Below are 17,173 nucleotides of genomic sequence, written 5' to 3'. Positions count from 1 at the left end.
AGTGGTAGGGAGAAGGAGACAAGGCTGGGAATGTAGAATGGGGCCATATTGGGGTATGTCTTCAATAACAAGAGAAAAGGAATGAATTTACCTGGTACACAGTGGATGCCATTGGTATTTGTTGAGGAAGAAAGTGAAAATTTAATCTTTATTTAAAAAACTATTACGTAAGTATTTACCAATTTATAAACCAAATGGTATGTGTATATACTGATTTTTCAATATATCCTCATTTTAATAAGTTTCATATATTATTTCTTTTATCAATTGGCCACTCTTTGAAATTTTCCTAAAATCAATTCTGTATTGATCAATCTATTGCTCCAAATTATGAGCAGAACACTGATATTTTCTGTTCATACCATTTTTACATAAATGTAAATAAATCCAAAGTAAATACAGGGTAAAAAATATATTTTAATCCAAAAGTTTGAATACTGGCACTCAGCTATTTACAGTGGTATTTACAATCAATTTACAGTAACATTTGTGGAGAGAACTATGAACACAGCTACCTACAGTTGCTTCCTTCTAACATACAAATCATAACTATGCAGAAAAATGTTAACAGCTAAAACTGCTACAACTCAAAATCATTATGATTAAATTAGATTCCAGCAAACTTTACTGGGGTTGAAAAATGCTGGATAAGTCAGGATAGAAGAGGTGGGTGTGTGCAATCTCCATTTCTTCTAATTTCCACATTGTTATTCCCTTTGTTAGCTGACCTGCACTTAAGTAAAACCTATACCTGAATTCTGACAATTTCATAAAAAACAGGGTGTCTAAGACTTTATTTTAGGCCTGTTACTATGAGTCTACAGCAGATAGTTTAAGTAGACTTTTTTTAAGATATTAATGCTTACAACCTATTAGTCATTTTTCTGACTGCCCAATGGTTGTTTTAATGATAGTCAAGAAACTACCAAGGGGGATGCCTGAACACTACATGACTCCCATGTGCTCTTCACAAAGCTGATTGCCTGCGTTGTAAAATTTTATGGTTTGATTGGGAGCCTCACTTTGAGAAGGGAAATGGAAACAATGCAGATCGACAAAATAACTCCGAATCTGTTTGCTACAGAACACAGTATTTTAAAGCTGAGGCTACTAAAATCATCTACCAATCACTATCTCTAAGGTTAAAGTCTATCTAGCATTTTCTAGATGAAAAAAATAAAGCTTATGTCACTTTGTGATAAACACAGTTGGTCATAGCTACACTTTATTTGATTAAGTCCTTGGTCAGAAATCCAACCTTAATTAATATTTTGTTCTAGTAGAAAAATACAATCCATTGATTGTAACGAGTTTCTAGAAATAAATCATGGAGAAAAATACATACTACCTGTTCCTAATGGTCCCCTTGGAAATTGCACTCTTTGCCTGGGAAGATACACATATAGAATATATATGTATATATTCTATACACATATAGAATATATTTAACTTCAAAATATATTTAATTCCTTGTTATCCCTTTTAAATTTCCCAGTAATAAACAAGCTAATGATTACTGGGTAGTTAGGGAAAAATTTTTAGTCATCCTTCCATCTAAGAATTTCATGAAAGAAACACGTGGCATATGTTATAAGAGTATGAATACAAAATGACTGGAAGAAGTTTCACTTTCTAAACTATAAATGGTTGGCAACTGTTTCCTTAATAGTGATTGCAGGAGTAGGTCCAACATGAGTCCATATGTAGCCCTTCTCTGGTCTGGTCGGAACTGTGGGAAACGGCGATGAACGGGACTTGAAATATTCAGAAGGTGCATGACACACAAATTCCAAGTATTCCATTTTCCTTGGAAGATCCTCCTCTGGTCCTAAAGGCAGTCGATGGAAAGATTAAACACATTTTTGAACATATATATCATTTTCATAAAAGATAAACATTCCTGGACGCTAGGAGAAACCACTCTGGTGGTGGTGACCTGACCATAGTCCTTGATACATGTAGTATTCTTAAGTCCATCTCTGTATTCTCTAGTTTAGTTGTTCAACTCCCTCAAACAGTGACTCAATACAGAAAGGATTCTAAAAATTGTATTAGTACTATACAGTGTACAGTGTTCATTATATGCCCACACCGTTTTAAGTACTGAGTACATAAAACGATACTTTGAGTCCTCACAACTGTGCTCTGAGAAAGGTAGTGTTATTTTTAAAATTTTATTTATTTATTTATTTTATTTATTTTTTTAAAGAGATTTTATTTATTTATTTGACAGAGAGAGATCACAAGCAGGCAGAGAGGCAGGCAGAGAGAGAGGAGGAAGCAGGCTCCCCGCTGAGCAGAGAGCCCGATGCAGGGCTCAATCCAGGACCCTGAGATCATGACCTGAGCAGAAGGCAGTGGCTTAACCCACTGAGCCACCCAGGCGCCCCTATTTATTTATTTTTAAAGATTTTATTTATTTGACAGAGAGAGATCACAAGTAGGCAGAGAGGTAGGCAGAGAGACAGGCTCCCTGATGAGCAGAGAGCCCGAAACGGGGCTCGATCCCAGGACCCTGAGATCATGACCTGAGCCGAAGGCAGAGGCTTAACCCACTGAGCCACCCAGGTGCCTGGAAAACACCATTATTATTCCTGTTTTATGTGTGAGAAAACGAGACATGAGATTGAGGAACTTGTCCATAGCCACACGGCTATAAGTGCTGGGTGAGGAACCAGATCGTCCAGCTCTGTGTGCTCTGAACCCCTATGCTGTGCACCCCGCTCCTGTGTCTGAGGATTAGGAGGAATGGGAGGTGGGAGGGGAGCCCCAGAAGTGATTCTCCACATCTCTGCCTCTACCAAGAATCCTGTCCTACAGATCATTCAGATTAAAGTCCACTCTTCTATGTACCTACAAGCAAAGGCTAAAACTGATCACGTATCAAACTTCACACACAGGTGAGAGTAACAGCAGCACATTATCTGTCCCCTGAGTTCCCTCTGGAAAACAAAACAAAACTCTGTATGCGAATGTAATACATGCTCATTGCAGAAAGGCTGAAAATATGAGGTAACTTACAAACTCTGAATATTCTTAAAACCTGTATTAAGGGGCACCTGGGTGGCTCAATGGATTAATGCCTCTGCCTTTGGCTCAGGTCATGATCCCAGGGTCCTAGGATCGAGCCCTACATCAGGCTCTCTGCTCAGCGGGGAGCCTGCTTCCCCTCCTCTCTCTCTGCCTGCCTCTCTGCCTACTTGTGATCTCTATCTGTCAAATAAATAAATAAAATCTTAAAAAAAACAAAAACAAAACCCCTGTATTAATCAGCAATTTATTCCTGTGAGTCTGTCAAGAAACATTTATACCATTTCTTCTGTCAGCCTTGAAATTATTAAGAGCACAGACACTGCCATTTCAACTACACACGATGATATGTTATAAAAGGTCTAGGATAAGGTATGTGACATGTAGAGGGACACATAACGAAAATCTGTTAAGATTCTAGAAATAATGGGAATGGTTTCTTATGAAATTATTTTAACTATATTTTTATAAGTAAATATGCCTAGGGGCGCCTGGGTGGCTCAGTGGATTAAAGCCTCTGCCTTCGGCTCAGGTCATGATCCCCCGGTCCTGGGATTGAGTCCTACATCAGGCTCTCTGCTCAGCTTCTTCCTCATTCTCTGCCTGTCTCTCTGCCTACTTGTGATCTCTGTCTGTCAAATAAACAAATAAAATCTTAAAAAAAAAATACGCCTAAATAAGCCTCATTCGTGAGCAATAAATTCTTTTAATATAAGAGTTTAACACTGGGTCACTCAGAAAAATCTTATCTACTTCACTTTTTAATAGGTATATACTGCTCTAACTCAAAATAACCCATAGCACTCAAACCCCAACTATATAAAATGTCTTTCATATTTTCTACAAAGCTCTTTACTTTTTAACAGTAAATGAGGCTTACGTTTGTTATGGATTGCATTATATTCTCCCCACTCCGTTTGTTGAGGCCCTAAGCCCCAGTGGGATGGTATTTAGAGATGGGCCTTTGATGAGATAATTAAGGTTACATGAGATGATAGGCTGGAGCCCTAACCCGATAGGCCTGATGTTCTTCTACGGTGAGGAGATGCTAGGAGTGTGCACACACGGAGGAAAGGCCACGTGAAGACTCAGCGAAAAGGTGACCGCCTCCAAGCCAGGAAGAGTGCTCTCACCAGAAAGTGACCCTGACAGCACCTTGATCTTTCACTTCCAGCCTCCAGAAGTGTGAGAAAATAGGTTTTGTGTTTATCCCCTCTTGGGCCACGGTACTTTGTTACAGCAGCCCAAGCAGACTAATAGCTTCTGTTACATAATAAAGCAGAGTTCCCTGCATTCAGGAACCTGTACCACTTGTCAAACTCACCAATGATGTAGGACGCAGGATCAAACTGGTCCCTAGGGCTTGAGAGGGTAGGAATGAGCCACGTCAGGGCAGCACTTTTCTCACAGTACTGGTCCTGGATGAAGCCTCTGATCTGAGCATAGTAGGGCTTTCCATCTTGTTCATCAATCACAGAAACAACATCTCCAATTTGGTAATATACTCCCTGGGGGAAACAGAAGACAATCCCATATTTGAAATATAAATAGAGAAAAGTACCAGAGCTATGAATTAAAACCTCCCCAACACGAAATGAACAGTTTGCACAGTGGTCAGTAAAACACCTTTGAGATGGTCCAATGCATCAATGCTTATATGGTTGATGCCAATTCTTTCTTTTCTTTTTTTTTTTTTTTTTTTTGAGAGAGAGAGCAAGCTTGAGTGGGGGTGGAGGGACCCCCAAAGAGAGAGGGAGAGAGGGTTTTTTTTTAAGATTTATTTATTTTAGGGCACCTGGGTGGCTCAGTGGGTTAAGCCGCTGCCTTCGGCTCAGGTCGTGATCTCAGGGTCCTGGGATCGAGTCCCGCATCAGGCTCTCTGCTCGGCAGGGAGCCTGCTTCCTCCTCTCTCTCTCTCTCTGCCTGCCTCTCTGCCTACTTGTGATCTCTCTCTCTGTCAAATAAATAAATAAAATCTTAAAAAAAAAAAAGATTTATTTATTTTAGAGAGAAAAAGACAGTGTATGTGTACTCAGGTGGAGCTGGAGGGGCCGAAGGAGAGGGAGACAGAGTCTTAAGCAGACTCCATGCTGAGCACAGAGCCAATGTAGGGCTCGCTCTCATAACCCTGAGAACAGGACTTGACGTGAAATCAAGTCGGATGCTTAACTGATTGTACCACCCAGGCACCCCTTTTTGTTTTTTTTTTGGGGGGGGGAGAGAGAATTAAGTTTGCTCCACATTGAATGGGGTTTAAACTCACGACCCTGAGATCATGACCTGAGCTGAGATCAAGATTGGGACGCTCAACTGACTGAGCCACCCAGGGGCCCTGGATACCAATTCTAAAGTTGTTCACTCTTAAATAAAAATTATACACAACCCCGAAAACGTGCATCTGGAGAAAACATTTTTATGAAGACACTTTGATTTTATATCAGAACAATGATATTCCCTATTTTTTGGGCTACAGCCACTGAGCTGTAGAAAGGGGAAGTGACCTTACTGAAGGCTACTTAAGGCAGGAATGCAGCTGGGGCTCCTTCACTGGCTCCAGGGTGCATCTCTGTCCTATACTGAAAAGCAATGCTTACCTGATGAGAATACGTTCTACACTCCTTCCTCCTGGGCCACCCATAAAGAAAATGGACACCACACATTCAAACCCAAAGAAACGAGAGAAACTCCTCTGATTATAACCGTTCTTCAGGATAGGTCCCTTGCCATTCACTCAGCTATCTGCCCAAAAGAGTTACCTGCGTTTCCAGCACTCACGGCTTCAGGTCTTATCGCTGCTCCACTTCGCAGCCAACTAACTCATCTGTTTTGTCTGTGTCAAGCCTTCCTTATGACTCTGACTGTGTCATCTGTTGCATGTCTAGTTCCCTAGGTCTTCAAAAGGAAATAATTTCTCCCTTGAACATCCATAATGGCTGATCCAAATCTTTATGATTCCCAGCACTCCCTTAGGTGGGTGTGGTTCTCAGTCGGCAAAAGTAACCTTGACTTGTAGGAACCAAGTGTGATTTATCATGGCTTCCATCAAAATAGGGCCTTGGCAGGAGGGAAAGCTGCTGGAGTGTGCCCTTCAACCATAAAAATAATTCTGAAGAAATATTTCCAGTGAGTGAGCGGTGACTGGAGTTTTTCCTGGTGGATCCTTCAACTGTGTTGCATGTGGATCGCCTACGGACAGGCAGAGTCAATGTGGGTCACAATCTGCTACTTGGTAGTTCATGTCCATCATCAGCTGGTCCTTGGAGCCACTACTTAATGTTTTAGTAATTTGTCACATAAATACTTTGCATTTATAGTTTGCTTTGTCCACACGTAGAATCATTATTCCCAAATTATAAATGATTAAGAGGGTCTTGCTTAACATAGACACTCAAATATATGCTGAATGAATATTAACTCAAAATACATAATAGTGTGGAAACAGAACTGCAAGGCAAAGACAATGTCTTACTGAAAGATTCCAGGGGTGCCTGGGTGGCTCAGTTAGCTGAGTGTTGGACTCTTACTTTCGGCTCAGGTCATGATCTCAGGGTTGTGCTCAATGCAGAGCCCATTTGAGATTCTTTCTCCCTCTGCCCCCCTCCCTGCTTGCTCACATGCTCTCAAAAATAAATAAACTTTTTAAAATAAGATTTTATTTATGTATTTATTATTTATTTGAGAGGCAGAGGGAGAGAGAGAGTACAAGGGGAGGCAGAGGAAGGAGAAGTAGACTCCCTGTTGAGCAAGGAGCTGGATATGAGACTTCATCCCATGACCTGAGTCAAAGGCAGATGCTTAACCAACTGAGCCACCCAGATGTGCCTAAATAAATAAATCTTACCAAAAAAAAAAAAAAAAGAAAAAGATTCCAGTGGCAAGCAGTACCTAAAACCTGGTTAACTGTTTATTAGTCTGTGTTGTGTTGTGCATGGATATACAGAAAGCGCTAATCATGACTAAGGCACTTAATCTAGGGAGTCCCTTCATTTGCAGGGAGGTTTCAGGGTTTCTGGCAGAAGAGAAAGAAGATCAATGCAATACTGTGAACACCGGATTAGGAGGAAGCAGAGCTATTCATGAGGCTCTTCTGCCACAGGGAGGCCATTCAACCCTTTGGGGTCTTGGGTGCCCATACTCCTGGCTGTCAGACCCAGCGGCTGCACTCAGCTCCCTCTGGCATGCCTGATCTGGGCTCGAGTTCAGCAGATGGCAATGACCTCTTAAGCCCTCCTGCCCCAGTGCTACCTGCAGCAGCAGCCTCTGCAATCCTGTGTATGGGCAGCAGGACCTCAACATTTTGTTACACTTTGTCCTTTTTGTCTAACGAACAGGGGCAGGGTGGCAGACAGCAAAAAGAAATACAATGTTTGTGGGGTGCCTGGGTGGCTCAGTCTGTTAAGCACTTAAGCGTCTGACTTTGGTTCAGGTAGTGATCTCCCGGTCTTAGGATAGAGCCCCACAGTAGGCACATGCGCTCGCTCTCTCTCTCTCTCAAATAAATAAATAAATAAAATCTTAAAAAAAAAAATACGATACGTTTAATAACAGGTTCCACATACCTTTTGCCTTTTGGTTGAGACATGCCTGGAAATCATTAGTTAACTAAATCCTTAGCCAAACCAGTTGCTGCTTTTTTTTTTTTTTTAAGTTTATTTATTTATGTAAGTAATCTCTATACCCACAACCCCAATGTCAAGAGCTGTATGCTCTACTGACTGAGCCAGCCATGTGCCTCCCAACCAGTTGCTTCTGGACTTAATCTGTAAACTATGTTCAGCATTGAGAGTGATACACAAATTTGAAAACCTGATGATGCTAATTTCTACTATTCATTGAGCGCTTACTCTGCTAAGTGCTTAACAGACAGGACCTCGCTTGACCCACTGAAATGGCTGCTATTTACAACCCCTCTTTCATAGATGAAGAAACACCAGAGAGGTTGGTCTCAATGCAGTGTCACACAGCCACTTGCCAGTGGGGTGAGGAGCTGAGCTCTGCCAGCAGACTGCCTCGCTCCACGACTTGTTGGTGAGAGAATCTTTAACAAGTTCTTGAAATTCTCTGTGCTTCACTCTTCATCCATAAAATGGAGATAACAGTAGCACTTCATGGAGTGGAGTTTATTTCAAAGAATGAAGTAAAGCCTATGAAGCGCTCACCTCAGGGCCTGACTCACACCAAGCACATACTAAACTTTAGCTGCTTTATTATGAGCAATGCCTGAAATGCTGGAAACATAGGAGCAATGTTTGCCTGTGTAGAGGCTGTTCTAGACTACACAGATTCTGGGCTACTGACAACATAAAAGGTACACACAGAGTATCACACTTGAGTTTCTCAGTGTTTGGTCCACTTGGGCCAGCTATGAAGCACTAACTCGTGCCATTGCCCCCCACAAAATAGTTCAGACCCCAAAATATCAACAGCATGTAATGGCTGCTGCCTATGTCAGGACCGCCAGGCTTTGGAAGCTGTTTCTGTGTTGCAACCCCTTTCCTAAGCCTTCTGGTTCAAAAATAATGATATGTCATGTCTCCCACCAAAGGAGCAGGTTGTCTATGGGCTCTGGCCCTACGAAACCTGACTTCCTCACTCTTTTATCAAAATATTTTGGACGTTCTCTCACCATCTGCTTCTAGTAGATGTTAATCCCCGCTACTGTCCTAATTCCTCTCACTTCTGCTTAAAGGCATTTTAGAATCTCTCTGCCTCCCCAACCCACTAGATATCAAGTCTCTACTCCCTCTTTCGTCCAAGTCCCTGTTTTGTGCTTCTCCCACAGTGACTGTCACAGTGACGTAGGTGGCTCATGCTTTCATGACTCCACACTATACAACAGCATTTTAAAATACTTAAAAATACCATGTTTCAATAAGCAACTACCCCTCCTATCTCAGCTCTGGATGAAATGTTTTATACCTGCCACGTACGGGGAAAACTAGCTTAGAAAAGAACAAAATACAGGGTGCTTGGGTGGCTCAGTCGTTAAGCATCTGCCTTCAGCTCAGGTCATGATCCCAGAGTCCTGGGATGGAGCCCCACATCAGGCTCCCTGCTCATTGCGAAGCCTGCTTCTCCCTCTCCCACTCCCCCTGCTTGTGTTCTGTCTCACTGTCTCTCTTTCTCTCTCTCTGTCAAATAAATAAATAAATAAATAAATAAATAAAACCTTTAAAAAAAGAAGAGACCAAAGAATAGTCACACATTATACAGAGGAGCAGAGACATTTGGACAAATCCAACATTTGGCAGCATATCATACAACAAGCCCAAATTGTCCCTCAGTAACTCTATAGATGCTTACCTTGTAGAAGATTGATTCTGCAGTGATTATAGTGGAAACAGACTCAGGAGCTTTGATGGGCTAGGGGAAAAAAAAAAGTAAAAATATTAGCACATTCCTAGTGTATATGTGTGTGTAGCATATATAGGCATTTTTCCAGTCATATACAAGAGTTCTATGACTTAAGAAATACTAAATCTGTTGCTCGTTGACAAGAAGTGCAATAAAAAGCTGAATGATTTTCTGAATGTTGTGGCAAAGCACAGTCTGAGTAATTTTATGGCTATTTCTACTACCGTCAGCTTAAAAGTTTCTGAGAACTAAAGCATAAGCTTCTAACATTGCTGCTGAGATCTATCTCAAGTGCTCTCGAAGCTTCATTACATACTAACATTGGGTTGGAAACAATATCCTGGCTCTGAAGGCCTGGCCGTAACAGGAGTGGAAGGCGTAAAACATGTGTAGGTGAACACAAGGTGAAAAAGTGTCTCCTTGAAGACGTTTTCCGTCTCAACTGAACAATGGAACCACCTGGGGATCAGCTAGTCATCAGAAGTAACTTTCCAGTGAGGCTGAACTCAGCTTACATGAAACTTCCTTAGAGTACTAAGTCGTTTGCCACCACCCAGCCATTACTGCCACCCCTTCTTAAGCTGTAGTACATGCTTACATGCCACAACACAAAAACCAGGTCTCCCCAAACGTGTCTTGGGAACAACCTTGAAGAGGGGTTGCTAGCAAAACAGATACTAAAATAATTGTGGAGCAGACTCCACCACACAGAGGAGGAAACTGTGTGTGTGAGCGATACGCCTATAGTCACATGCATTTACTTAACACGCTTTGTCAAGAGATGCCTCATTCTAAGAAAACCAAATTATAAAAGTCTTAAACCAGTTAGGGGCAACTATTCTGATTAAGAATCGGCACAAGAATTTACTTATGTTTCACAAATGAATATGCCCATCTTCAGAAATGCCTTCACTGGTAAGGGAAGCATTCCTGTTCTGAAAGGAAAGAACACCAACCTGAGGTTTAAAAAAGTAGGCTACAAAGCACCATCCATTGTATATGACCATTTTCCCCTTGTGATACAAAAGTACTGAGAGTTTATTGCAAAAACAGGTGCTTCCAACTACCCCCAGCACAAGTTTTTCTAACCATCCAGTTTTTACAGTAGAAGAAAGGTTTGGCAATATTTTTGATTCACATTCATCAACTGATTATCATAAGTCAATAAGATACATTTTCTGGGGCTGTAATAACAAACAAATATGGAAATAAATGAGTTCTAGTATTATTTACTTTGATCTTTAAAGAATAAAAAAAAAATTTTTCCCCTAATATATCCGACCATATCAAGAAACATAATCCCATCTCCTTGCGGAAAGGACGCAATCAGATGCATTCAAGGTTTATGTTTCTTTTAGACTCAAATTTTATATTTTCCAGTGGAAAAAATTATAAACTAAAAAAAGAGAATGGATATTATTAACTATAAACAGTAAGCTTCCAGCAACGGAGCTCACTTTTAGGAAGTGCGGACCACTCCCCAGAATACCGCAGAAACGCCGGAAGAACCGATGAGAGATGAAGGCGCTGACAGGACACACTACACACACAGTGCCATTACTGTAAGACACTGTCCACAATCATCTTACGTTTTTTAATTTAAAAATATGTCTTCTCCCTTTTCCTTTCGTGGAAACTTTCTTTTCAGCAGCTGGAGCAGATTTGTATTTAGTGTTTCTGAGCCGAGCAGACCTCCTGTGAATTTCCTGCTTACTCTGTTACATAAACAATTAAAGAACAAAAAAAGATAAATAAAATTGCAGAAAGATTGCTGTCCCGATGCCACCATCTTACAAGGACTTCAGAGTATCCACCTAATGCTATTTAAAAATTAAGTAAGAATGTGGCTTTTCTATTTACCCTGTTGTAATCCCAGAACTGGGCTAATCAAAACAGGGAGGGCCCCAGACAAGCATCTCCAGAGCCTCCAAAAAGGTGTGAAGTACTTACAATAGGTCACGGGAGAGGTGGGCCAGGAAGTCTAGGCCAAGGCAAGAACTATTCGTTTGTTGTGTTTATAGTGCAGAACATCCCTTAACAACTCAGCTCCCCAACCCCCGGGAGCGGGCTAGGTATGGACCTTTCTACAATGGAATACTTACGCTGCCAATTAAAACAATGACATGGTAATCTCACTTAATAACATTAACTAATTAAATAAACTTTAACAGGGAAAGTGGGTCCAGTAGCATGACCCGTTTACGTGTGTGTATACGTGTGTGTACTGAGAGGTCTGGTTAGTTACTACCGCAAAAGTGATTACGACGACGGGGATTTCTGACGGGTTTTAAATTGTCTTGCTTCTTTACATTTCCAATTTCCCACTATAACAAAAGGTGCTAGAATGGGCCAAATCAGGGAAGATCTCATCGTGGGTGGGAGCAGGCGCACCTCTCTAGCAGGGTCACCGTGATCCGGGAGAGCCCAGGCGCGCGCCCCGTCCCCGCCCGGCTGATCTCCGCCCATCCCACGCCCGGTCGGCCTCCGCCCGCCAGAGGGGCCGAAGGAGCTCACCTGCTTGCCGCCCCCGCCCCCGTTGCTCTGCGGAGGGGCGGCCGAGGTGCTGGCGAAGGTCGCCGCGCCGAAGCCGCCACCGCCGCTGCTGCCCCCAGTCCCACCAGTCGCCCCCGAGCCGGCGCCCCCGCCGCCCGCGCCGCCCCGGCCCGTGCAGTGGTGGCAGAGGATATCCCCCTGCGGGCTCTTCTTCCACATGGAGGACGACGTGGTCTTGCAGACGCTGCAGGTGGGCTTCAGGCCCAGGGGCATCGTGGCGGGCTCGGGCGGCCCCCGCGGGCGCAGCGACACGGGAATGGCGACCGCCGGCCCGGGCCGCCCGCTGGTCGGCCCGCCACTCCCAGCGACAGGAAGAGCGGCGCGGCCGCCGAACTGTCCACGCAGGGACCCGAGGGCGGCCGCTGCCCCCTGGAGGCGGGAAGGCGGTTCCACCCGCTCTGCGACCGGCAACAGCCGCGGGCGGCCCCCAGCGCCGGGAGGCGGGCCCGGGGGCGGGGCCTGGCCTGGAAGGCTTCCGGCGATGGGTGGGGCCTGAGCGGCGCCGGCCTCCGCAGCCCCCCGACCGGAAGTGCCCCGTCCGGAACGTCTGAGGTGGACTATGGCTCGGACCTGGTAGCCTTCTGGGGAAAGATGTTGCACAGTTTTTGGCTTTAGGCGTGGGATTGGCAGGTAAAATGCAGAACGCCAAATTAAATTCGAATTTCAGACAAGCAACGATTAATATTTTGATATGCGTGTATCCCACGCAGCATTCGTTGTTTACCGGAAATTCAGATTTAGCTGGGTGTGCTGGATTTTTATTTGCTAAATCTGACATTCCTGCTGTGGACGCCTTTACACTCCTAAAAATTATAATTTTAGACCCTCAAGTACTTTTGTTTATATGAGTTGTATCCATGGACATTTATGCATTAGAAGTGGAAACAGGTTTAAAGCCGACAATGTCAAGCACATGTGCCTTAGCCAATGGGTGACGATGTTATCAAAGATCCTGTAGCCTCTGATCAGCACGCCCGTGATAGCATCAGAGTGGAAAGACAACGGGTTTGGCCAAGAGAGCATTATGACAAGCCAGCTCCCCTCTTTTTAATGTGGCTCCAGAACAAGCCTCACCAGGGAAAGGAGTCTCTGCTTTTCAGCCTCACTTCGTAGCTTAGTGGTTGCATACCTGTTTTCAGGATCCTGGGTTTTCTAGACTTGATACACTTGGAGACATCCCAATGAATATGCTGGTGGCATGGCCCAGGGAGAGAAAGAAGAAAACTTGTATTGAATGCCTACGATGTCACAAAACCTCATTTAGTGCTTCTGACAACCCTGAAAGAAGCTACTACCCCGATTTTATTTAAACTGATGATCAATGGAGGGACCATGATTCCTATCCTTGGCAGACACAACCTCTGCTCTGACACCACATCCCAAGGCCCTCAAAGAGCCCTGGGGCCTGGGCTGTGGCTCAGGCATTCTTGCTCTGAATCTAGGTTTCCCCAATAGTAGAACGAAATACTAACCACTTTCCAGGACCTTCGTGGGAATTAAGACCAACTGTAAAAGTGGTTGAGGAAAATAGATAAAGACTGTTGTCTCCTTGTTTTAGAACCATTCACCCAGTGAAAGGCGTCTAGGGGTCGCAGTGAGGAGTCCATAAGTTAGTACATGTGAGGTTGTAATCATCTTCTACATAAATTTCTTGCACCCTAATGCATGTCTCCATCTCCTAGTGCATACTTCTCTTTGTACTTCACCCACATATTACTCCCTCTCATTCACAGAGAACCTTGACCCCTGGCTCACCAGCTTCCTCTCCATCATAGGACACCATCCTGGGTTGGGTCAACATCCACATGAACACCCAAACCCTGTTTCCTCCATTCTTTCGCAGCCTACATCTCCATCTCCATCTCCTGTTTTTGTCAGTTTCATAGCTTCCAGTCATGCCCTCCACCCTTCTGAGATCATCAGGAAGAACTCCATTTTTTAACCTCTTGTATCACAAAGTAACTCTAACCACCAAATCAAGAAATAGAATGTTACCCCCACAAAACCCCCACTTGCTCCTTACCCAGAGATAACAGCTACACTGACTTCTGCCATCATAGATTTTGTAGAGTCCCTTTGGTTAAGAAAGTTCCCTTCTATTTCTATTTGTATAACAAATGTGTACAATTTATCAAATGGCTTTCTCTGTGAGATTATCATAATACTTTTTCTTCCTTATCTGTTAATGTGTTGATTACAGGGATATATTTCTGAATGTTAAATTAACATTACAACTCCTGGAATGAACCCAACTTGGTTGTGATATACTATCCTTTTCACATATTGCTGGGTTTGGTTTACTAATAATTTTAAGATTTTTTGCATCTATGTTCATGAGTAAGATGGGCTTATAATTTTCCTTTCTTATAATATCTTTGTCAAATTTTTGCATCAAAATTATGTTGGCCATGGGGCGCCTAAGTGGCTCAGTGGGTTGAAGCCTCTGCTTTTGGCTCGGGTCACAATCCCAGGGTCCTGGGATCGAGCCCCGCATCAGGCTCTCTGCTCAGTGGGAGGCCTGCTTCTCTTCCTCTCTCTCTCTGCCTACCTCTCTGCCTACTTGTGATCTCTGTCAAATAAATAAAATCTTTAAAAAAAAATTATGTTGGCCAAACTAAAGACTTTGGATTTCATCCTGGGTGACACAGGAAACTGAGGTTCTTCTGTGGGCTGATATGAAAGCATAAAGGAAAGAAAGCAATTTATAGAACAATGTATAAAATATGATCACTTTATGTAAATTTAAAAGCTGTATGTGTGTGATGAATACTTGTTTTAGTCCATTAGAAAACTGTTGTCAATTGATGGTTACAGAATTGGTGAGGGAGACTTTCACTTTTCGTTTTGTATTGTTTGAATTTTTTTCACTACATCATCTGCTCCTTTTATTAAAAAAAAAAGAAAAAGAAAATATCTAATGGGAGGGGCACCTGGGTGGCTCAGTGGGTTAAGTCTCTGCCTTCAGCTTGGGTATTGATCTCAGGGTCCTGGGATCAAGCCCTGCATTGGGCTCTCTGCTCAGAGGGGAGCCTGCTTCTCCCTCTCTCTCTGCCTGCCTGTCTACTTGTGATCTCTCTCTCTCTCTCTGTCAAATAAATAAACAAAATCTTAAAAAAAAAAAAAGTAAGAAAAGAAAATATCTAGTGGGAAAAAAGAAAACAACAGCAGTTTTTCAGCCTTAAAAATCCTCTCCTAGCTGGAGATGGCGGTGTACAGTGGTTTGGGTCTCCTTCAAGGACTGGTGGCTGGACATCCTCACGCAGATCTGGTCACTGTCTGTCGAGTGAGGATGGTATTGCCCACCTCAGGGCTGTGTGAAGATTTGATCAGTTCTTGTGCTTGGCTTTTCCTAAGTCAGTAAGTGGCCTTCTCCAAGCAGCAAAGCCATTAAGTCCTGTGCAGACTGCGCTAGAGCATAATAGAGCCATGTGCCATGGGTGCAAACAGGGCTACTAGGCAGAGAATGTGATGGGGCCAGGAGCGGAGGGGCAAGTTGGGAGGTGAGGGCAATGGGTGCGAGGAAAGAACTCAAGAAGGCAACTCAATGAAGTCCGTAACCCAATCCCCTGCTCCCTTCCTGGGACCTCAGAAAGAGCATGAACCACAACCATCCAGGCTGGGCTCCCCAGTGCCCAGGTGCCAGTGAGAGATCTCAGACTGAAACAAAATCAGAGAGAGAGAGAGACTCAACCTGGAAGCAGGGAAAGGGTTGAACTGCACACAGAGACAATCTGTGCCTGCGGGGATGCCTGAGAAAATTCTACTCACTGTGTGTGTGTGTGTGTGTGTGTGTGTGTGTGTGTGTGTGAGATCTAGAGAGCCAGCAAGCACAGAATACTGTGCATCTTGTTTTGTGTCCTGGTGGGTATGGTTACTGTGGGACTCCTTGGGCACTCAGACCCTTGTCCTGTGCAGCTCCAGGGCAGAGCACCTGCGTCTCTGCTTACTTACCTGTCAGGCGAGGATGACAAGAGCACAACCCTCCCAGGATCACAGTGAGGAGTCGGTAAGTTAGTACATGTGAGGTTGTAAACACTTCTACGTTTGGTAAGTGCCGGGTTAATGTTGATTCTGAATCCAATAGGAGAGGAAGATGAAGCTTTTTTTTTTTATCAGATCAGTCAAGTCTTTGGTTATACCCTCCTGACAGGTAACCTTGGGAAAATGTTAATTAACTCAAATCATCTACGCAGAACAAACTAGGGAGAGAGACTGTGGATGGGACAGAGCGTGAGTGGGACCTGTGACACTGCCAGCAGGTGCAGGAGAGGAGAGCCCAGGCAGGTGCAGGAGAGGAGAGCCCAGGCAGATATGCTTGCCAGCCTTTCCCTTTTTCATCCTCAGCAGGGGCTTCATGCTGTCCATCTCTCACTCCAGACATACCTTCCCTGTGAGAACCCAATGCCATCACTTTGTTGTGCGGGTGTCCCACGGCTCCCAAACCGTGCCCTGTCCTTGGGCTGTTCCCTCTCCCTGGAATGTGCTCCCTCCCAACGCTTCCCACCCCAGCCTGTCCTCTCCAGAATCGGCTCAGGATGCCTCTTCGTTCTCCAACCTCCTGACATAGCTTCCCTGCTCTGTCCCTTCCTTTGCATCCATGTCTCCTCCAGGGGACTGTGAGCATGCGAGGACAGGAAGCTTAGCTTTCTTCTTCTTTGTGTTTCTTCTCTGCCCTGCACACAGTAGGCATGCCCTGATGGGCAGTTTAACGGGCAGGTTAATACAGGTTAATACAGGTTAATACATCAGTCAGCCTGTTCTCAGAAGCAGTCTCCATTCAGGACAAGCATCTGTCCCCAAGCCTCTCCTTGCTGTCCGGCTACCCCGTCGTCTGACTTCTCTCACCCGGCAGCCTGAATCAGGCTTCCCAGGTTCATTGGCTGGCAGCCTGGGGGAGGCATATCCCTATACCATGGGGGGTGCGTTATCATCCCCCAGAAAAACCAATGCCTGCTTTGTCAGAACCAAGTCTTACTTATTTGAAATAATTGTTCAGGGTCCCTAATGGGGTTTCTGAAGTATCTTCCTCCTGCTCAAGAGAAGGACACCAGGTCTTCTGGAAGCCTTGGGCTAAGGGTTTAGGACTCTGACATGTCATTGGCTTTGGAGGTTCAGGCGTAGGCCTCCCTGAGTCTCAACACACAGCCTAGACCACTAGGAGTCTCAGCAGATAGACTTGACTGGGAGCCCCTCTTCTAGGCCACAGGACCCCTGGCCCAGCTAGTGCTCCAACTGC

The 17,173-nt window shown here is 44.2% G+C and overlaps 1 protein-coding gene across 1 annotated transcript; it reads right to left on the bottom strand.

Moving 5' to 3' along the window:
• Positions 1–397: 397 nt before the first annotated feature.
• GATAD1 (GATA zinc finger domain containing 1) lies at positions 398–12,356 on the bottom strand. The gene is made up of 5 exons (XM_045062695.1): positions 11,899–12,356; positions 10,974–11,099; positions 9,334–9,393; positions 4,355–4,538; positions 398–1,828 (listed from the first exon to the last, which is right to left on the bottom strand). Exons 1-5 carry the CDS (start codon positions 12,148–12,150, stop codon positions 1,638–1,640), a joined length of 813 nt encoding a protein of 270 aa, XP_044918630.1. The 5' UTR covers positions 12,151–12,356; the 3' UTR covers positions 398–1,637.
• Between the last annotated feature and the right edge of the window lie 4,817 nt (positions 12,357–17,173).

This window comes from Mustela putorius, unplaced genomic scaffold (assembly GCF_011764305.1).
Source record: "Mustela putorius furo isolate JIRA1106 unplaced genomic scaffold, ASM1176430v1.1 tig00003845_pilon_pilon_pilon, whole genome shotgun sequence".
NCBI lineage: Eukaryota > Metazoa > Chordata > Mammalia > Carnivora > Mustelidae > Mustela > Mustela putorius.
Note: the sequence above shows the minus strand (reverse complement) of the source record. Positions and strands in the feature narration are given on the sequence as shown.